The sequence below is a fragment of the Mus caroli genome, chromosome 10 (assembly GCF_900094665.2).
Source record: "Mus caroli chromosome 10, CAROLI_EIJ_v1.1, whole genome shotgun sequence".
NCBI classification, from domain to species: Eukaryota; Metazoa; Chordata; class Mammalia; order Rodentia; family Muridae; genus Mus; species Mus caroli.
In genome coordinates, this window is record NC_034579.1 from 55,204,382 (window position 1) to 55,227,162 (window position 22,781).

At 51.7% G+C, this 22,781-nt stretch overlaps 1 protein-coding gene across 1 annotated transcript in view; it reads right to left on the reverse strand.

Annotated features, from left to right (window-relative positions):
* Window positions 1-21,048, reverse strand: part of Slc29a3 (solute carrier family 29 member 3) — a 38,864-nt gene extending 17,816 nt beyond the window's left edge. Inside the window, exons 1-2 of the mRNA XM_021174316.2 lie at window positions 20,971-21,048; window positions 18,607-18,905 (exon numbers count right to left, since the gene is read on the reverse strand). Of these exons, the coding sequence (XP_021029975.1) occupies window positions 18,607-18,905; window position 20,971 (300 nt within the window). The 5' untranslated portion in view covers window positions 20,972-21,048. The remainder of the gene's footprint in view (window positions 1-18,606; window positions 18,906-20,970) is intronic.
* Between the last annotated feature and the right edge of the window lie 1,733 nt (window positions 21,049-22,781).

Here is a 22,781-nt window from a genome sequence, read left to right on the forward strand (position 1 = left end):
GAGGGAGGGAGGGAGGGAGGGAGGGAGGAGGAAAGTCAACCAAGAGCTGACTATCTTGCTTTGGTCATGAACCCCAGATGAGCTTTGAGCTGCAGTAAGGCTTACACACATTAAGCATTCGCTGTGTAACAAACAGGAGGGATTTAAATGGATTAAGCCATTTAACTCTAAGCAAAGAAAAGGCAGCATGTGAGTATTCCACTCTGGAGTGCTTAGGAAACGCAATGCACAATGGAGGAAAGAGATCACAGGAGCCAAGTGCAAAGAAGTGTGTGCACGTGTAAACCCTCATCCCCTCCTCAGGATAGAGGAGTCCAACACACACACACACACACACACACACACACACACACCATCCCAGGAGCTCCGTGCATCCCACTGGGAGCAACAGAAGGAGTGTGAAGGCTTTTTCACAGCTCCAAGCCCAAAGATCTGTGAGAATTTCCTGCTAGGTTCTTACAGATGCTGCTGTTTGGCTAACCAGAAGAGAGATGAGTTTCACCGAGTTCCAGGGAGGAGGCAGGATCTGCCTTGGGGACAATGGAAACTGCATGGCTGTAAGGAGAGGTCTGGGAGTGGTGGGGCTGTGGTCAGGCCTGGACAGAGGGTCTGACTGACAGCACAGAACAAAGATGAGAGGCATAAATGCCCCAGGTGCCCCCTGGGCTGTGGCACAGACCCTCTTGGGTCCCTTGAAGGCTGCAGAGGGCTTTGTGCTCTTTGGAAGGGGAGCCCTGACTGTAAGATGACAGCCTTGAAATTAAAATGATAATCGCAGCTCATCACCCGTGAGTCTTAGAAACAGCCTGCTGCCTCTCAGGTGCCCCTCATTGTCCCTGCCCTGATGGGCTCAGCAGAGCCTGGCCTGGGCTGGGCAGTCAGTCAATTACTTCCTGACACACTGGCTGAGCCCATGTGAGGCCAGGCAGGCGGCAGAAGGAAAGGAGAGAGCGAGGGACAAAGGCTAGAGGAGAAATGGAGACCCTCTGTCCTTGGCAGGCTCCCTCCATCCCCTGGACAGACCTGGAACTCTGGCTTTTTCCAAGGAGGCTCAGAGTCCCTGGGTATTTTAGGAACAGGGATTTTCCAGGTAACTGAATGTTCTGGTTTGCATACAGCCACACTGAAGACTGTGCCTTTTACAGTTGGGAAGCGTTTTTTTAGCCCTGACAACTGCAGGAGGCCCGAGTCCCTTGCTGGTGACTAAGCCCTGTACTTTATGAAGGACAAGCCAGTGGTGGGGGAATGGGCTCAGGCTGGGCCATGGAGCCAGAAGCAGGGCCTGGCCTGCAGACGGTGATATGAAGTGGGCCTGATGCCTCCCATGCAAATGCAAAGATGGTGTTTGCACTGTGTGTGTGTGTGTGTGTGTGTGTGTGTGTGTGTGAGAGAGAGAGAGAGAGAGAGAGAGAGAGTAATTAGGAATTGAAGCTAGGGCTCTGTACCTGATAGGCAAGCACTCTCCTCTTGAGCTACAGCCCTAGGTTTTTTTATTTTGGGACACAGTCTCACCAAGTTATACAGGCTGTCTTTGAACTCAGTCTCTATCCAACCAAACCTTGAACTTTTGATCCTGTCTCTATAGCTGGGATTGCAGGCCCAGCCTGGTGGCAGACCCTTAAGATGGCCCCATGACCTCTGCCAGGGGCATTCTCAGTCTGGGATGCTCTATTCACCAAGGGTGGGCTTCTAGCCAAGAGAGGTAAGCAAATGGGACAGGCACACAGGACTGAGTGTCCATCAGTATCAGATAGTATCTGACTAGGTTCTTCTTCTCAGCTGACTTTCAGGAGACAGGTGGCCTTATGGGAAACCCCATACACCAAGAATCTGCAGGTGACCCTGAGTTGCTGAGGCTGGTCTCCTGTAAGAACACAAGCTGGCTGGTGCCCAGCCACTAGGTACTAGATTCTGTCAGGAACCCAAGGGAGCTTGAACTGACCCTCCAATGGTTCAGCCTCATCAGTGAGAACCTGGCCAAGCCAAACCTGGACCTTGGGCCTGGACTTGCCCTCAGGAGAACAAAGGTCAGCTCACTGGGAATGCTGGTCCCTCCAGCCTCCCCTTGCCACCTCTCTGCGGGAATGCCCCGATTCCAGTGAATGACACTTGATCTATGTGCTTGCCAGGCCCACCAAGCCTGTATACTGTCTGCTGTGCAGAAGGCAAAGTAACTCTCCCAGAAGGGTGCTAGGGGCAGGAAGTTGAATCAATGCCCCAGAGTTAACTCTTGCCAACGTGAGGTAGGAAATGAAAAGATGCTCACACATGAAATCTCTAGTCTCTTCCTACCCTAACTGTAGTTTTGAAATGTGCTACAGTCCCCACGGCTGCTGGGGACACCGTCATGGAGCTGGGTATTAGCCGTCTTTGTTGCTGAGCTGTGGCCAGCTCTAGGGTCCTGAGGCATGTGTTTATTCTCTGTGCCAATCAGACTTCCTTGTCCTTCACTCTGACTCCTGGCCGAACCCCTACAAAGAGGTGGTTATGTGATGGTGACCGAGCTTTGCCCTGTAAAGCTGCATAATGGTGCTGCTGTTTATTTATACAGCCTCCCGAAGCCCCGAAAGCCAACTGGGCCTTGCGGTAGAGCAGGTAGAAGATAGTGACGAAGCAGAAGGGCCTCGCCAAGCAGGCTTTTCTACCTTAGCAGGTTGGGCCCCAGGCACAAGATCTGAACCTCGTGGGACACACCCTAGGTCCTCAGTCATGGCTGGGCAGCCACCATCCGTGCCAACAGCACCATCTCTTTTAACTCATCCCTTTCCTGGTATCTCACTGCTATGTGCAGTGCAGGTGCATGTGCTCATGTGCAGAAGTGCCTCCATGCCTGACCGCCTTTGGGGGGGGGGGGCTTCGGAAGCATAGCACTGTGGCACAAGAGACACCGTATGGTGGACACAGAAGGAAGGGTGACCAGGGGCCTCCAGTAGGACCAGTCTGGGTGGCAGCTAGGAAGATGAGGGGGAGGGTAGTTTGTCCAGAGACACGGGAAGAGGGTGATGTGCAGAGGACACTCGGCATGAGGTGATGTTACCTCGCCACGTTCCCTTTGGGAGCCAACCTAGCGGGGGCACCAGATATTCCAGGATTCCAGACAGTCAGGCTCCTAGAGTGCTAATGTCAGAGCGGGTATCAGTCCCTCACCGAGTGCCCAAAGCCAGTGTGAAGTGAGACCCACACCCACTGTTATCTCCCTGGGTTGCCTGGTTCAGGAAGGACTGGGTAGCAGTCTGTGGAAGGGATGACACCAAAGGCTACCTTAGCACCCATGGTGACTAGAGCGGGCTCATGACAACCATATGGAACAGCGGAACAGCGAGCTCCCACCCAGCGCTTGGTTCTTAGGGCAATCCGTCAGCGCAGGCAGGCCTGGGATAGGCCCCATTTTTACAAATTAAAAACCCAAGGCTGGGATGAGGGAGATGGCCCAGTGGGTAAATCCTCATATCTTAGTTAGGATTACTGTTGCTCTGAGACACACCCCATCACCATCATGCAGAGGAGGAAAGGGCTAATTCATCTTTCAATGCCCAGGTCATACTCTGCCAGGGCATCGGGGTGGCTTACTCCTCCCCATGGCTTGCTCTGGCTGCTTTCTTATACCACCCAGGACCACCTACCCAGGGGTCACACTGACTGGTCACACACACTGGGGCTGGGCCTTGCCACATCAATCACTAAGAAAAATGTCCCACAAGCTTGCTTATGAGGTGATCTGAGGGAGGCGTTTTCTCAATTAAGTTATCCTCAGATAACTCTAGCTTGTTTGGAGCTGATTTAAAACACACACACACACACAAAACAAACAAAAACAAAACCCAAGGTACAATGGAGAACCCAGGTAAAACTGGGTCTGAAGCACACATCTGTAATCCTAAGGCTCAGGTGGGGAGATGGGAGACAGAGTCAGAATTCTCATGGGCCAGTTAGCCTGGCATAGTCAGAGACAAACAACAAAGGGACAGCGGCTCAAACAAGATGGAGCGCAAGGAGGCTGACATCCAGAGTTGTCCTCTGAGGTTCATACTTAACCACACACGGCGGGTACGTTTCAGAGATGCATAATGGTGGTGGTAGGACCTTCCCACATGGGACTTCTGGGGGACACCTGCCATCTTACTCTGTAACCCCCAAAAGTTGCACAAACCCCTACTCTATCATGGCCACAGTGTGTCACCTGCCTCAGTGACAAGACTGAGAAGGCTAGGCTGACTTCATGACAGGTTTCAAATGGGCAGTTAAGGAGACTAGGCCTAACTCTCTGACTCCAAGAACTGGGCAAGTCCAGGCAAACTCAGGTCTCAGAAGCTGCCCCACCACCTGGCCTGGGTCAGCAGCAGTCCCCAGACTTCCTCAGCTACTTCCTCAGCCACAGTTTCCAGACCTCCCTAGCAAGTTTCCAGCCCCCACATCCTGGCAATGGAATGTCCATAGACTGGGACCCAACAGATTAACATAGAGATCACCTACCCCAGAATTCCCTAATGTGCTTTAAATCAGGCCTGCAAGCTCACTTGGGTGTCTCTCTATCTTGGTAATGGGAGACCCCAGCATGCTAGACTTCTGCAGCATTCTAAAACACTCTTTGTGGTTACATACTATTTGAGTCAGGGGTATCATTCTTTGGCGAATCATGGACCCTTACAAGACAAGCCTTTCAAGAGGCTCTTGCAGCTGATCTATGCAAGCCACACTCTTCCTATAGGGACTGTCATATTCTTCTGCCCCAAGGCAGCAAATGTTGGGGCTTGATACCTCTCCTCTTTGTCTCTGGGGTGACCAGAAATGTGGGCACTGTCTCTCCTTGTACCCTGGGTATTTACATAGGCTAAGAGCTCTACACAGTGTTAAAAAGAAAACTCTTGCCTCTATTGGCCCCAGGGGATGGATGGAAGTGGTGAGTGGTCAAGCAGAGATTACTTTCAAGAGGACAGATGGGCTGGAGTGTGGCTCGGTGGCCGAGTGCTTGCCTGGCATATGTGAGACCCTACACTCTGTGCCCGGCACCACAAAACCATGCTGGACTGAGGGTAGCATGGTGAACAGCAGTGGGCAGATTTCCAACCTTCTTCCCGATGGCGTCAGCACCCCCTAAACCTCCAAGGTAGGTAAGTGACAGACCCCCAACTATGGACAGAGCCTGGTTGAGGAGTAGCTGGTACCAGCAGCCTCCCAGTGGCCCATGAGTATGCACAGGCCACTCCTGGCCAGGGCAGGGGGTACGTGCTTCACTGGAAGTGTGATAAGGAGAGCCATTTTCATCTGCTGTCCTCCGGTGTGAAAGCCAGGAACCAGAGGACCACTCTTCAAATGAAATTCAAAAGCCTAGCGGAGCCAGCCGGCCAGATGTGAGGCCATTTTCCAGCAGAGAACTTCCTCCAGCCACCTCACTGAGAGGCCCCATGCTAAAGCCGCTCTTCTGGAAGAATCTGATTCTGGGCTCAGGGTCCAGGTAAGAAGGTTTCTCTGGGCAGGGAGGCCCTGAAATGAGCCTGTTTATCTCTGGCAGGCCTTGGGTAAAATTCTCTCCTCTGAATGCCATTTGGGCCCTTTGATATAAGCAGAGTACATTAGTCACGAGCCTCAGCAGCCTCAGAGTCTGAAGCTACTGTCACCGAACAGTTCTGCGTGCCCCCCCCCCCCCACCTCCGGTCTGCAGTGAGGGAGGCAGCTAGGCTCCTGCAGGGTAAGGAAAGTGATTCCAGCCTGGGGATGGTAGCTCAGGGCGGCAGAGCGTTACCTGGATCACAGGGCCATGAAATTAGCAGCAGTGAGCGGGCTGCAGCCAAGAACGATTGGCCATGCAGGCTCCTGCCTTCAGCTGTCTGGTTCCACGGCCTGGGGTGTTAAGGATGTACCCTCATCCTGGAACAGCCCACTCCCATCTGGACAAGTTGAGAGGTATACAGAGGGAAGACAGTGACTTCCTAACTCCTGAGGTCCCATGGAGGGGACATGGGACTGGGACAGGCTTGGAGGCTGTGCCACTTCCAAGTGGGGTTGGGGGGGCTGGGGAGGGGTCCAGAGGAGAGATGGGGAAGCCTCAAAAAACTGCAGCCAGCCATATGTCACCATAGGTCCCTAAGGATGGGGAGTCCCCATCAAATGGTTCCCTCAGCCCTGGGTCCCTTGACCCCTTGGGCTATCTTGGGCTATAAAGATAGCCCAAGGTCAACAAGAACTGAGAATAAATCTTGTTCTCCAAAGAGCAAGGCCTCCCTAGCCTCTGTCCCTGTCCATACTTTATAGTTCCTTCCGGATGATCAGCAGAGCTCCCCAGTCTCCTGGAAGGCCCTACTTTCCCTGTCTGCATGGAGGCAGGAGCACTTCTTCTTCCCTCCCCACCAGAAGGGGAGCACTCCTTCTTCCCTCCCCATCAGACGGGAGCATTGTCTCTCCTCCCTCTGCTGCCGAGCCATTGCATAAGACTGTCTGACTAGCAATTTCTGGCTGGCTCTTCCTTCTCTGTGGTTCAAGAGCTTTAAAAAAAAAAAAAAAAAGCTAGGCGTGGTGGTGCACGCCTTTAATCCCAGCACTTGGGAGGCAGAGGCAGGCAGATTTCTGAGTTCGAGGTCAGCCTGGTCTACAAAGTGAGTTCCAGGACAGCCAGGGCCATACAGAGAAACCCTGTCTCGAAAAACCAAAAACCAAAAAAAAAAAAAAAAGGGTACTTTGACCTCACTGCCCTCCTCCCCTCCAACTCCTTACTTCCTTTTTCTTAGCACTCCTAGAAAGCCTTGGCTCTGTCCGCCCTGTAGGGAGCTCTGCCTGCCTTCTTCCCAAGCTGCCATGGGAAACTGTTCCTGCATGGGGTCCCAGGGCCCCCCAGCTAGGTCATCTCTAGCCTCATGCTTCTGACATCATCTGTTACACCTCCCACAGTGGGTCCAGGAGCCCCACTCTGATCTAGGGTAGCCTTAGGGCCCTGGGATGAGCCCTGATTTGGAAAGGAAGTCTTGGATCTAGATAGAATGAAGGGAGGTAAACTTCATATCCAAAGCATGGGGCACACATTAAAAGAGAGGCTGTGCACACGAGGTGGGAGAGGGGAAGGCAGAACCAGGGGTGCCAAGGGTCCTAAGTCCCCAAAGGCTGCAAGATGTTAAGAATGTTCTTCCCTGGAGCCTTGGTTCCAGCCTGCCAGTTTGACAGGCTGTGGGGTTAGAGAGAAATACCTGCCCCATCTGGGAGGCATCCACACACACATCTCCCAACCCTGTACAAGCTGATCTGTGCCCAGGCCTGTACCACCAACACAGGTGGGCTAGAGCCAGTCTGAGGGCCAAGGGTGGCCCTCATCCTTCTGCAAACACAGGGATGTGGTCCCACCTGTCACTCCTGCCTGAGATGTTAGCTTTACTGAGTATCCTGGGGTCCGGTAAGCCTGAAGTATTTGATCTCTGTATCAGGGATCTCACAGGATGATTTTACAGTCTGGCCCTGTCTCATCTCATTTTACACACATATATATATACATGGGTGGCATGTGTTCTTATGGGTATTTATGAGTGTGAAGGTCAGAGGGCAATGCCAGGTATTCATTTTACTTTTGAGTCAGGGTCTCCTGCTGAACCTGGACGTCACAGGTTTGGCTAGACTGGCTGGCAAGCACCCCGGATTCCCTCAAGGCTGCAGTTACATGCACGTACTGCTCATGTGGGCTTTTTATGTGTGTACTGGGACTCTGACCTCAGGTCCTCATCTCTCCTGCCCTCTTTACTCTCTCTCTCTCTCTCTCTCTTTGCTTGTTTGTTTATTTTTGTTTTTCAAAACAAGGTTTCTCTGTATAGTCCTGGCTGGCCTGGAACTCAGGGATCCGCCTGCCTCTGCCTCCCGAGTGCTTGGATTAAAGGCGTGTGCCACCACCACCTGGCTAATGTCTTCACTTTTAAAGATGGACACAAAGCTCCTCTTCACTAATAAAGGTAAAACCCACAAACCGAGGCTGGCTCTCCCAAACCATGATCCTCCTGCCTCAGGAGGAGGCGTAACATAGCAGTGTGCTTTCTACCCACCCCACTCCACCCCTGCCAAGCTTTCTCTAGGCCCCAGTAGGACAAGCCAGCATCTCTCCTGTTCCTCTTTCTATTCCTCCGGCTCCGGAAACAGCCAGCCAAACAGTGGCTGGAGGGGTGGGGGTGGAGGGGGACAGAAGGAAGGACCAGAGAAAAAGGAGCCTGAGAAACACACACACACACACACACACACACACACACACACACACACACACCAGAGACAGTCACTATGAGTGTCCAAGTCTGCTTGTCTCTCTTCTTCCTAAGCCATGGGGACATAGGAAGGTGGCCTTAGAAAACCCCTATAACTCATTTAGCCATGTCTACACAGGGCAGCTTCTATAGACCCGAGGTGGGGCCCATGTATCTGAGGGACAAGGGCCATGCCTGAGACATGGCTGTTCAGGGCCTCTCTGCTGGCCCTGCCAGGTGCTTCCTCCTACATGCACAGCGTTTCCATTGTGGCCACAAACTTCTCTGAAGATTCATGTGGGGTCAGAGCTACAGGTTGTGACCGTATTCAGATGCACACACGTGTGTACACTCATTCACATACACACTCACACACAGACACACACACATACTCATATATATATACACACACACAGATACACAAAGATACTCATACACAGACACACACACACTCATACACAGCAGACACATACTCATACACAGACACATACACACACTCATATAGACACACACACTCACACAGACATACATACACACAAGACACACTCACTCACACACAGACACATACACACACTCATATAGACACATACACTCACACAGACATACATACACACAAGACACACTCACTCACACACAGACACATACACACACAGACACACAGACACACAGACACACATATAGACACACAGATATAGACACACAGAGAGACACACTCACACACAGACACATTCACACAAACACACATATAAACACAGAGATACAGACAGACACACACAGATACATACATACAGACACACACATACACTTCACACAGACACACTCACTCACACACAGACACACAGAGACACACTCATACACTCACGCAAACACATACAGACACACACACAGACTCACATAGACACACAGAGATATACTCACTCACACATAGACACATAGACACCAACACAGAGAAAGACATACATATACACACACACACATACACACTCACGCTCACACACCACTGACAGTCTAATGGAAACCCAGACCCTCCACTGTCCCTGCAGAACTTTCTCGGCCAAAGACTGCCCTTAAGAGAAGTACTCTGGGGCTGGAGAGACGGCTTAGTGGTTAAGAGCACTGACTGCTCTTCCAGAGGTCCTGAGTTCAATTCCCAGCAACCACATGGTGGCTCACAACCTCTGTAATGAGATCCAAAGCCCTCTTCTGGTATCTGAAGAGACCAACAGTATACTCACATATATAAAATAAAACAAATCTTAAAAAAGAAAAGTACTTTGAGTTTGTATAAAGCCTCTAATTGGCTTTGCTCTCCGCTCACTCGCAACGATGAACCACATTAAAAAGACATCGACCTCCAGGCAGTGGTGGCGCATGCCTTTAATCCCAGCACTTGGGAAGCAGAGGCAGGCGGATTTCTGAGTTCGAGGCCAGCCTGGTCTACAAAGTGAGTTCCAGGACAGCCAGGGCTATACAGAGAAACCCTGTCTCGAAAAACCAAAAAAAAAAAAAAAAAAAAAAAAAAAACCAAACAAACAAAAAAAAAAAACCAAAGACATCGACCACTATGGCCCTTCTATCAATCATGTTGGGGATATTGCCTCTAGAGTCTAAAGATATATGCAAAAAGAAATAACATCAAAGACAGACAGAGAGAGGTGGGGGAGAGAAAGGGATGGATGGGCCTGAGCAGCCAGCCGTACAGATGGGGCCCGGGATGGTAAGCAGGTGGAAAGAGATAAAAAGGGAGGGAGAGCTGCAGAGGGGGCCAGAGCTGTGACTGACAGCTTCACAGGAAGCAGAACAAAAGGGGGAGGGGCGTCACAGGTGGGGGAGGGGCATCACAGTGGGGGAGGGGCCATCACAGGTGTTACACACTGGGAACCATGCTGGCTGGACTGTGGTTAGTGACAGAGGGTAGACAGGGGAACTTACAAAATGACTCAGTTTTGGTTCTGGGTTTTCACAAATGGCTTACAGCAGCCATCCACACAGGCCAAGCAATGGGTAGCTGGCATGGAGTGGGGCAACTGACCCTTACGTCTGATGGCCACCTACCCGCACTCTATGGCCGATATCTAGAGTCCCTAGCAGCCTCCTGACCACTGCTATCTCCTTTGGAGAAGTGGCCGGGCTCAGGCAGGTGCCTTAGTTCACTTTGGAGTGTGTGAAGGGTGAGGGATAGCTAGGATTTGGTTTTTTAAAAAAGTTCATGACCCAACAGACTATCCCTCTTCCATTTGAGAAGAAATCTATGTCAAGAAATCTGCCTGTCTCTAGGACAGTCGTGTCCCTATACTGGGAACAGTCATCTTGCAGCTCTGGTCCCCCTGACAGCTGGCCACATCTGCACCTTGGGAGGCGAGTCTGCAGGATAGGGCTAGGAGCTAAGTATTCAACAGGTACCCTACCTAACATGAATGTGGGCTGCAGCCCTGTTCATCTGAACAGCCACCAGCAGGTTCCTCACACATACCCATGCCAACGGTGAAAAGAGGACACATGGTCCTCACTCCTTACAATGGCAGGAGGCATTTACATTATAGGCCATAGCCTGTGACTGGCTAAGAAGCAATGGAATGGGTTCAGGCCAGAGTTCCACCTTACCCTATTTTCTGTTTGCCACCTGCCTTTCTTACTGTGGTGGTTTGTATATGTTTGGCACAGGGAGTGGCACTATTGGAAGGTCTGGCCTTGTTGCAGTAGGTGTGTCCTTGTTGTAGTAGGTGTGGCCTTGTTGTAGTAGGTGTGGCCCTGTTGGAGTAGGTGTGTCACTGTGGGTGTGGGATTTAAATCCTTTCTCCCAGCTGCCTGGAATTCAATCTTCTCCTGTTTGCCTTCTGAACAAGATGTAGAATTCTCAGCTCCTTCCTCACCACGCCTGCCTGGATGCTGCCATGCTTCCTGCCATGATGATAATGGACTGAACCTCTGAACCTGTAAGCCAGCCCCAATTAAATGTTTCCCTTTATAAAAGTTGCCTTGGTCATGCATGGTATCTGTTCACAGCGGTAAAACCCTAAGATACTTAACAATGTACCATTTTCTGGGGCCCTCTCCTCTGGCCTCCCTTTTTTTCTCTTTAAATTTTTTTAAAAAGTATTTATATATACATATATATATATATATATATATATATATATATATAGAGAGAGAGAGAGAGAGAGCCACAGGCATTCCACAGAGGCCAGAAGAGGGCGTTGGATCCGCTGGAATTGGACTTAACAGATAGTTGTGAGCCACCACGAGGGTGCTGGGAATTGAACTTGGGTCCTCTGTAAGAGTACCAAGTGTTCTTAACCTCTGAGCCGTCTCTCCATCAGCTCCAAGGACATAGTCCTGCTCCTGTTAATTTAGTAAACACCCCCACCAGCAGGCCAGCAGATTGGCTAAGTACCATCTCCACTCCTCAAAGTCCCCAAGGACACTGGCCCAGGGTCAAATCCAAGGGCAGCCTACGTCCATCCTGCCTGGCAGACACCACTGTGCACTGCCACTCACACCTGCACGCACAGAGGGCCTTTACTTGCTCAATGGCTTAACTCGTGTTTTACCAGGGATCAAAAACCTAGGACCTCTCACACAGTGGGCAAATACTGCATCATGTAGTTCACTCCTCAGCCCTCTTTTTGCTTTGTCTTTTAAGACAGGGGCTCACTAAGTTACCTAGACCAGCCTTGAACTTGCCTCTGCCTCCTGAGTACCTGGGATTGCATATAGGCCTACCCCGCCAGGCTAGGCTAAAGGGATTGTTTACATTTTCACATATAGACGGCACTTTCCGGAAGTATAGCTTTATTGCACACATTGGCTTTGCCAGGTGAAGCGAATATTATGGTAAAAAAGAAATGGAAACATCTAAAAAAACGCAGACACGGAGGGCAGGGGAGTTAAAAGCGGAGATGACATACAGGGTCCTCGGCTTAGCCCCCGTTGTCACGGATGTGTTCCTGGGAGTAACTTCCTGCGCCTGCTCAGTCTGGGTGATGCTCCCTGCAGAACTGTTACAGGTCAGTGACCAAGAAAGGCCCAGGAGATCATGCTTAAGAAGGCTCTGCCTGCTGCAGGGTGCCTGCTAAACACTACAGAACTGGTGGCCGACTCGGTGCCCCTGAGCAGAGGCTCAGGAAAGGCTGTCGCTGTGGCCTGCTTCAGGGAAAGCCTCAGGAACACGTGGTAAAAATGTCAGGCCTTCTTCCTCATGGTTTCAGAGCACCGAGTACATGCCACAGGTTCAGAGACCAAGGGCCACAGAGCACATCACATCCTTGTCACACAGCAGATAGTGATATGACTGGGCTTTCCCAGCTGCCCTAGGGCCCCAGGAGGCAGCACGGGCCCTACTCTCTCCCATGTACAGAGAACCAGTGATACAAATGATCCCAAACTCTTTTCCCTTCTTCACAAAGGGGAGGTCCCTGGACCTGTCTACGCCTCACAGAGGTTCACAGAAAGCAAGAAGCCAGGGCGACCCTTCCTTTCTCAGGGCTTCCTACGATCTTCCTATGATCTTGCTTTGTTCCCCCTGGACAACCACTATCCTGAGGCCCCCTTAGCCCCACTGGTTCTGTCCTTAAGCCCTGGAAACAGGGAGAGGAGTATGTAGCGCTCTTCCTAGCCACACTTAATAGGTTCCCCAGTCCCACCCATGGTGAGTGTCTCTGAGACAGGGTTAAGACCATCTCTGGCTGGCATGTAGCGTAGAGACAACGCTGATTGATACACTGAAGAATCAACTAAGCTCAATGCACTTACACTAGCCAAGCCTCCCTGACCCCCAGCCTCCAGTTTCCAGCCCTGGTACTCAGCCCTGGCCCCAGCCTCCCTGCTATGTAAGGGTCAAGACTCCCAGGCTCTCTACTATAGCAGAGGTCATTTTTTGGACATCCAGGTAGGGTGGATCTAGTTCTCCAAGCAGGAAAGAGGTTTGCCACTCACTGCTAGGTTTGCCAACTTGACTTACACTGGAAGGAGTTCTTTGAGGAGATTCCCTCCCTCCACAGCCCATTTATTTAATGATAACTGCTTTTTGTTCCACTAAGTGCGGTTTGACTTTGATCTTGGTTCTTCCCTGGCTACAAAGTTGCATGCCCACATGTGTGCGCCCAAGTGAGTCAGAACTAGATGGGTGGGTAGTTTGTAGCAACTCCCTGGTGACTCCACTATGGTGGGACAGGGACAATCAGGACATGGTGAATATGGCAGGGGCTCCAGCTTGGTCTAAATCTCAGTTCTGTCACTTGCTAGTAGATGACCTTGGTGGCCCATCTGTAAATAGGGGACAAAACACTAATCCGTCAGGGTATTCTATGGATGATGGGTGGTAAGTTATAGCGTGGGTGGGTGCAGGCTTCATGGCGGGGACTCAGTAACAGTCAGCAGATCTTCAACAAGCCCTCTGCCAACCCATCCTCCAGTTCCTCTTTCTGAAGTCAGTTCACCCTGGTTCCTTTTAACCCTGGCATGGAGTGTCTGCTCTTTTTTTTTTTTTTTTTGAGACAGGGTTTCTCTGTATAGCCTTAGCTGTCCTGGAACTCACTCTGTAGATCAGGCTGGCCTCGAACTCAGAAATCCGCCTGCCTCTGCCTCCCAAATGCTGGGATTAAAGGGGTGCGCCACCATGCCCGGCCCATGTCTGCTCTTAATTATATGGGCAGTTCTCGAGTGGTACTGTCCTGAAGCTAGGCAGTTGGAGCAGGACCAGTAGGTTGTAAATACTGGAACGGGACTCCCCCACCCGCTGAACCAGGTAAACTTGGCCTTCCCTAGGAAGAAGACTCATTCATTTAACATCTATACCAACCCATCTGAAAGGCTGGCAAGCCACAGTGATCCCAGATCTGTTTCCCTCCCTTAGCTCAGGATAAACTTTCCTCTTAGACCATGTGATAACCCAGGCCAGACATCCCTGTGACATATTACCATATGCCCAGCACCAACTACATGCTTCCCACTGTACTTGCTGAGGGCTGGCAGTGCAGAGAGAAGGTGATGCTCCCAGTCACCTGGATCCTACATCCCTTACTGTCTAGGGAGGCTGGGCCATGCTCACTCAAGCTTGGCTCGACACGATAGGCTTCAGGGGGAGACCTTGATGGAGAAGCCCGGGGGCTCTGAGGGCACAGAGGCAAACCTGTGACCCAGAGAGTCTGGAGGCTCTCAGGGAACCCACGGGACTGAGTTCTTGTTCTCCCATCTCAGGCAGAGGGGACTGATTTTGCTGTTCTTGGCCTAGGAGAGTCCATCTAGACTGCAGCAGGGGCTGAGAGCAGGGAGGAGTCCTCCCAGCAGGAAGGACCACCCACCATGTCACACACACACACACCCATACAGTCAGACACACAGTTAGAGACAGAGAGACACATACACAGACACACATACTGTCACATATACACTACACACACACAATCAGATACACATAGACACATACACACACAGTCAGACACACATACTGTCACATACACATATACACACACAATCAGATACACACAGACACACACACAGTCACATACACACATATATACACACACAGTCAGACACACACATACACACATATATTCACACACACAGTCACAAATATACACATACAGACACAGTCACACACAGAGATATACACACATAGACACAGACACACACAGACACACATACACACAGTCTCAGCCACAGCAATAAGGATGCTAATAAAGGACACTGATAGCTTGGGGTCAGGGGTGGAGCCCAAGGGCAGGGCTCAGGTCCCTTGGGCTTCAAAGTCAAGCTAAGAAGGCAGCCTGGCCACAGCCCACAGCAGCCTCCTACACAGCACTCTCAAGGAGCATCCAGTCTGTGATCATCCACCCACCTGCATTTCCCATTGCCATTCTCTCCAGCCCTGCCTTGCTGTGTGATCTTGGGCAGAATGCTTAACCTTTCAGAGGCTTTCTGTCTCCATAAGAGGTTACTCAGATCTTTCCGGGCTGTAAGAGAAAGTCTGTGTCACCCTGTGTCACCCACCTAGTCTGGTGGGTCTAGGAAACCAGAACCCACACAACATCACTTCCTGCCACCCCTGCACCCCAAGCTACCCTTTCATGGCAATTAGTCTATTGGTGCTCTGATGGGTTTGGTCCAGGGCGAATGCCCCTCCCATCCTCACCCCGTTGGCTTAATCTGAGGTTCTCATTCTCGAGAACAAAGAGAAGAGGGCAGGGAAGGCGGTAAACCGTCTAAGCCATCTCCAGACCTGCCGAAAGGCAGAAGGAAATGAGCCGGGGATGGGAGATGGCCCCGAAGGTGACAAGATGACACATGGGGGAAGGCTGTCAACATTCCTATCGGGCCAGATTCCTCCATCCTAGTAACACGCTGGAGAAGGCTGAAGAGGAACAGACTGTCTGCCCTCCTCTCTCCGTGGCCCTCAGGACACAGGGCAGAGCGAGGCCATCAGCAAGATGGGGAGAGAGCAGGGGGGAGATGGGTAAGCAACGGGTGCCGCAGATGAGGAGGCAAAGAAAAACAGCCCCGTCAAGTGCAGAAAGCCCTGCAGCATGCCTGTTCCCCCAGCCTGGCCCATGAATCGAGGGGTGACAGGTCTCTCATCTCTGATGCCAAGAGCCAGGAGCTGCGGGCAGCAGGCAGGTACTACGCCTGCACCTGCCAGTGCTTGAGAGCGGTAATAAAGTATCCTAGCAGGGCCTGGATCGCAATAAAGTATCCTAGCAGGGCCTGGATCGCTAAGTGCTTGCAGCTGGGAAGGGCTGCAAGCACCCTGGGCCTTCTCTGGCAAGCAGGCCTGACGACGGTCCGAGGCGGGTGGGACAGGTGCACATACAGCCTAGCCCTGGCCTGGGGAGACAGACAGATGGACAGATGGGGCAGAGAGGTTCTGGAGAAAGTGCTGTCAGTCCCAGAGGCCTGCAGAAAGCTGGATGGCTTGTGTCCTTTGTCCCACAGGATGCCAGACAGGCTGCTTACGCAATGCCTGGGATGGTGGTGCCGGGCCTTATCATGTGACATGTAAGAATGGACCTCACTGTCACAGACATGCTAGGATGGCAGAATGGTCAGTTTATACATGAAGAATACAGAGAGGATGCAGGGTCCAGAGGCCATGTTCAGGGGGGAACTTCCTGAAGCTCACCATGCCCGTTAGCCACCCATGTGAATGAGTAAGTCCTGACTCCAGCATGGGGTGGAATAGAGCCTTTTTCCAACACATTCTCAGGCTGTTCCTGGTTCCACAGTCCCACATGGGGCAAAGGGGCAGTGTGGTGCTCAGTGTCCAGTCACGGGGGTCTGCCCCCGGAGGCTCTTCAGGTACACATATGCATTCCCTGGAACCACCTATGAATCCATAGGCATGCAGAAACAGCCCCCTCCCACACATCAGGACGATATGGGCGGGGTGAGGGACATGCGGCAGTCATGTGGAACCTTAGAAACCAATGTCCCTGATTTCAGCTAAATCGATTAGAAGCCCTGGGCTAGGTATCATGGGTAGTTCTGGAAGTAAACAATTCAGGCACGTGCGAGGTGGGGCCCCGGAGTGACGCTCACAGGTATCGGTCATCCCGTGATTTTCCCCACACAAAACTAAGTCACAATCTGGAGAGCTGGTCAAGGCCTCAGAGGGGCTTCCAAAGAAAGAGAAGTGCGCCACCTCTGGGGCTGGGGTCTGCTAGCACATCCCTTCTTGTCCCCGAGGGACCCAGGGGAAGAGGAAGGCGTAGCTCAACAGTATCAGCCTTCTGTGCTTACATGGGCTTATAAGGCAGCTCTGGCCCACGCCACTGCAGAACCACTCTGGACAGATCCCTTCACCGGGTGCATGCAGGGCTCCTGAGCCCACCTCCCATACTAGGCCTTCACCTTGGCCCTGATGATGGTGTGGCTTTCCTTAGGGCTGATAGACACACCATGGCCATGGCCACCATGGAGGGAGGGTTGCCATGGTGACCTACAGATGATCTGTATCCTCAAAGCGAGGGAAGACAACAGAGGACTCTGAAGTCAGTACCTCCTTCCTGGGGTGATTCCTGCTCACCCTTCTAACCCACCTGCTCCAGACCACAGCGACCTGAGTGTGTCCCTAGGGCTCTGCTGCCCCTGGGTTATAGCTGGTATATGGTCTGAGTGTCCCCCAAACTTCCCTAGATAGAAATACACTCCCCACTGGGATGGGTTAAGAGGATGGAAACTGAATCCAACTATGACATCTAGAGGGGATTGTGGTTAGTCATGGGATGGAGCCTTTGCCCCTGCCCCCCCACCCCCTCAGCCCCAGTTGAATTCTGGTGGCTTTATAAGACAGAGGGGACCTGACTCACACACATCACCATCTTCCCTCATCACAAGATGCCTCGTGCTATCTGAAGGATGCCACAAACAAGAAAGCCATCACCAGACACAGCCTCTCAACCTTCAGTCATTACCAAGAGCCTGAATAGTCTTCTGTTCCTGAGAATGATCATCCCCTACCTGGCCTGTGGTACTTTGCTCCCAACCACAGTAAATAGACTGATAGCTCTGTCTCCCCTAGCTATCTGGCCTCCAGTATAGCAAGGATGTTATAAAACTATGCTTAATGATTATATTGGACAGCTCTCTGTCTTTGTCTCTCTGTTTCTGTCTCTGTTTCTGCCTCTGTCTGTCTCTCTCTTTGTGTGTGTGTGTGTGTGTGTGTGTGTGTGTGTGCAGGGCATGTTAACATATGTGAAGTCTTGGTTTTAAGCGCTAGGACACACAAAAAGACTACATTTTCCAGTCTTCTCTATAGCTGATAGAGTCACATGATCCAATTTGGACCAATAGGATGTAAACACAAGGAAGGCACAACTTCTAGGAAGTGTTCTTACAAGCCACAGGCATTCCCTCCTTTCTCTCTTCCTAAAGATATAATGGCTGGAGCTTCAGGAGCCATCTTGGACTGCGAGGTGACCCTGGACTCGAGAACTACATGTGTCAAAGCAACCCACCTGTCCGAAGTTGAATGTGACAGAAAAATGGCCTCCTCTAGTCTTAGCTACTGCTCTTTGGAATTTTCCTGTAACTTCACAGCTGCCTTAATGCTGTAAGGGTCACACCTTCATATTGCTGGGGACAAGGAGTCTGTGTTCTTCCATGCACCACCACACACGGTGTAGAGAACCATCATGCCCACCCTCTTCCCATGGACAACAGCAGGCAATCTGAAGTATGGACTGGGTCTGCCCATCTCCATCCCACCAGCCTTAGGAGGCATGAGACAAAGCCTGGGTACCACACAATGGAGGTCTAGGACCCAGTGGATTATTGTACGCACATAAACTCTGCATCAACACACAGATTCTCAGCATGCAAATGGCCTCCCTCAAGTACCCCAAGGATGGCCTGGCTCTGGACTGCCTGCTCCCCTCTCCCCTGTGAGGGAAACAGCCCTTACCAGGATGTCCATGTCCTCAGGGTCCTCCCCAGACGCTGGGCTGGAGCAGTTTCGGAGTTTATATGCCCAGTACTCCTTAGCAGTGACAAAGAAGTTCCAGGGCAGTAGGCCCCCAATTCCCAGGCAGAAGAAGATGATGTAGGCACCATTGAAGCGATCCTCTGGCCTCTGCAGGCCCGGGGCTGGGTAGTCTAGTAGTTTCCCCAGCAGGGCTTCCTGGTCAGCTTCCTGATGGTTACTCGGGGCTCTGTAGACAGCATTGGAGCTGTGGTATACATTGTCCTCAGAGGCAAAGGCCACTGTGTGGGCAGAGAGAGAGAGAGACAGACAGAGCAGGTGAATGAGTGAGCGAGTATGGAGGCTGGGGACTGATGCATCCTAGAAGACATCTCTCATCCATGCTGGGTCTACCCTGTCCCCAAAGTCTGACCGGAGAGCTTCCAGTCTTGGGAGCAAGAAGAAAAATAAAAATCAAACTAGAAGAACAGGCTATGATAACTGTAGTGACTTCCAAGGTCATTCCAACTATGTAAGGGCAACACAGCCAACACATTAGGCAGTGTGAACACCATTGCATGTGTAGACTAAGGCAAGCAGTGCAGAAGGACAAGCCTGGGCTAAATGCGTTTACATAGAAATTGGAACCCAGGGTGGGAACAAGCATACCTTGGAAGGTACACAGAGGTCTTCCAACAGTGGGTGTTTTCAAGGGAGACTGGGACAGGGAGGGAGCATCCTTGTTAATTCTTATTTTTTTTTTTTTTTGTGCCTTTTGAATTTGAACAACGTGTGCTTGCTGTTCAATCAAGTTAGGCCAGGCACACGTGTGCACATACATCTACAACCCAGTAACACTCTGGAGGTGAAGGCAGGAAGATCAGGATTCAAGGTCAGCCCTGCTACATAGCGAGTTTAAGGGCTAACCTGGACTAAGTGAGACCCTATCTCACAAAGAAACCACTCCAGGACTTCAGAGTGCCAGCGACACCCAGTGGGTGAGCCATGACAGCCGGGTATTAGGTACAGAGGAATCTGAGACTCAGAAAGTTCAAGCCACTTGCCTAGGTCACAGGGGCATGGATGATATAGTCACACTGTCTGGATGCCCCCCTGGGGATTCCCCAGCCTCATTTCTCTCCCCCACCCCTCCCAGGGATAATCTGGGAATGTGACTCCATCTGCTGGTTCCAAGTCCCCACAGCCCTCCCTCTTGAAGGCTTCCTGCAGCAAGAAGCTATGAGCAGAGACGAACAAGGGGAATGCCCCTCATCAGCACTGCTGGATAAATAGACTATTGCAGCAGAGCCCTGGCTCAGGCAGGCCAGAGGGTCTACAGTGTCCTAGTAAGCTGAGCAGGCCCCCTCTACAGCCTTAATTCACACAAAGACCAAAGAGGACCATGCAAGGACCTAGACAGGGCCGTCCATGCAAACGTGCTTTAAATTATTGTTTGTTTGTTTGTTTTTTTAAATATAAACAGAATCTAGAGAGATGTTTCAGAAGCGAAGAGCGCTTGCTGTTCTTTCAAATGACCCGTGTTCAGTTCCCAGCACCCTAGTCAAATAGCTCAGCTACCTTTAACTCCTGTTCCAGGGAATTCTATGCCCTCCTGTAGCTTTTGTGGGCACCTGAAAGAACTGCACATACCCACACAACGGCACACATATGTACACGTATTTTCTTTTTTAATGTGAAAGATAATCATGAAGCATCAGAGAACTGGCAAGGACCCGTTCCATTTCCAGAAGTTCAGGCTAGGAGGGTGGGTGCACGGCTCAGCGGCTCAGCGTGGGTCACCCAGACCCACACAGGCCCGAAGTCCTTTCTCAGCTACTGTGTCTATTCATCAAGGACTGCTCAGCCTTGACCAAGCATCTGAAGTTGCCAGGGATCTTCTCTAACCAGGTCACGGGCGGTGCAGTGGACTGAGCAACGCCTTATTACTCTTTATAAAAGGTAGCTGTGGCTTTGGATGAATAGAGAAAGACAAAGAAAGGAGAGGAGGCCGAGAACCTCCCCGGGCCAAGCTGCCCCTGCCTCTGACTGGGGTCCTGGGGTAAGGGCCAGTCAGAGCTGGAAAGGGTAGGAGTCTGGGGACTGAGAACACGTCTGGACAGCCCGTGTGCCACGATGGCTCCTGTGGACACAGGCTGGGATCCAAGAGCGAGCCTGGCAGTAGGCTAAGACAAGTCCTCTCTGCAGAGGCAGCTGTGGCATCCGATCCGGACCCGCAAAGCCTTCTGGATCTTTCGGGCCGACCTGTCCCCACACGCAGGACCAGAGAAGAGTGTGGAGGGGAGGCCAGGCTCAGCCTCGGGAAGGGAAGACCCAGCCAAGCATGGGGGCCGATGCACCCGCACTTACTGTCGCTGCCGCTGCTACCTCCACCAGGTCCCAGGCGCTGGGCCACTGTGACCAGAGCTCAGCCAGGCCGGGCTCCGCCCTTGTGCTCCCAGCCCCGCCCTCCCCTTCTCAGCTCACCCCGCCCCGTTCAGCGCTTCCGGGTTTGCTGACTCCTCCCACTGGCCCCGCCCCCACGCGCTCCTTTTCCTGGCCTATGGCATTAACTGCAGGCGTCCAATTGCAAAGTGAAAAAAGTGTGGCTTTGGAACAGGTCCTGCCTGACTCCCTATTGGTATCCACCGCCTCGTTCCCTGGGGTGCCCCACAGCCCCCTGCTCCCCCTCAATACTTCCAGAGCAGGATGCACCAGCAAGATGAACTTGGCCTCCCAGCCTGCGGAGAGCCGCAGAGAGAGCTTGAAGCTATTTGGTGGCAGTGAGCGAGGCCAACTCTCACTCAGAGCAGATTTGTGTGGAGGGGCAACCCAGATGCCACACCTGCAGAAGAGAAACTTTTGGGAGACTCTGAGATCAAAGTTCAGGAGAGAGCTGAAGATGGCTCCTGTACAGCTCCGAGTGCAGAGTGGGGGTTAAGGAGCCGACGTGCTTTGTTTTTGTTTTCTTTTTGAGAGAGAGAAAAAAGTGGGGAACCTAAGGAAACACCCAAGAGTGGCAGAAGTCTGGGCTTCCTTTCTACCCAGTCCCTTACCACTGGGGGTGACTTCCTCCGCTGCCCTGCAGGGGGCGTGTAGGTGTCACCTACCACCCGCACTTGGGAGGCTCTGGGGTTTAGGCTCACCGTAGCTACATAGTGGTCAGCCCAGGCTACTTGAGACCCTGGCGGCGTTAGGGTTGGAGTATACATGCCTGCGCTGTCCTTACAGATCATCTGAGGAGAGGAGGTAGGGACAGGAGGGGAAAAGAAAGCGGCAGAGTAGGAGTTGGCTGATGTCCTGCGCTAGACCAGAGGGCACGAACAAGGCTGGTGTGGGCCAGTCCCAGAGACCAGCTGCGGACTTACTGATGCCAAAGCTTAGTAGGCTTCTTTTCATAAGTGTGAAGGGGGAAAAAATAGAATTTTCTCTACCCATCATGGTTCCTAGTTGGCAGAGGATCCCTAATATCAAACACAGAAGAAAAATAACAGGCTTTTAATAATGTGTAACACAGACACACACACTTGCCCACTCACACACATACACATGCACACTTTTAGACACACTCACATATATGTATACATGCACCCATGCACACATGTACATATGCACACACATCAGACATGCATACCCACATACACACGTGGGTGAGGCTCAGAGAAATGAGTAAATCTCAAAACGTGGTCTAAATACCAGCCTCAACTGCAAGGGGAACACGTGAGGTCTGGAATGCGGCTCTGTGGGAGAGCAGAAGCTAGCATGCTCCAGGTCCCTGGGCACATTCCCTACAGGGCACAGAGGAGGCAAAGGTTACCTCAGGATCAGAAAAAGCATAGCAAACAAGAAGGTAGCCTGGGCGGTTCTCCTTGTCTCCCTGTGTCCTTTGCTGTGATAAAACCCTGGAGTAAAACTGACTTGGGAAGGAAAGGGTTAATTTCATCTTAGAACTCCACTGAGGGGAATCCGGAGCCAAAACTGAAGATAGGAAGCTGGAAGCAAGAATTAAAGCAGACACCAGGAAGAAACTGAGGCTTACAGGACTTGATCTCTCAGTGGTAGAAACTCAGGAGTTAGGGAACTCCTGGAGGCAGGAACTGAGACAGAAGCCGTGGAGTAAAGTTGCTCTCTGGTTTGCTTTAATACAAGCCAAGGCCACCTACAAGGCATGGCTTTAAAAG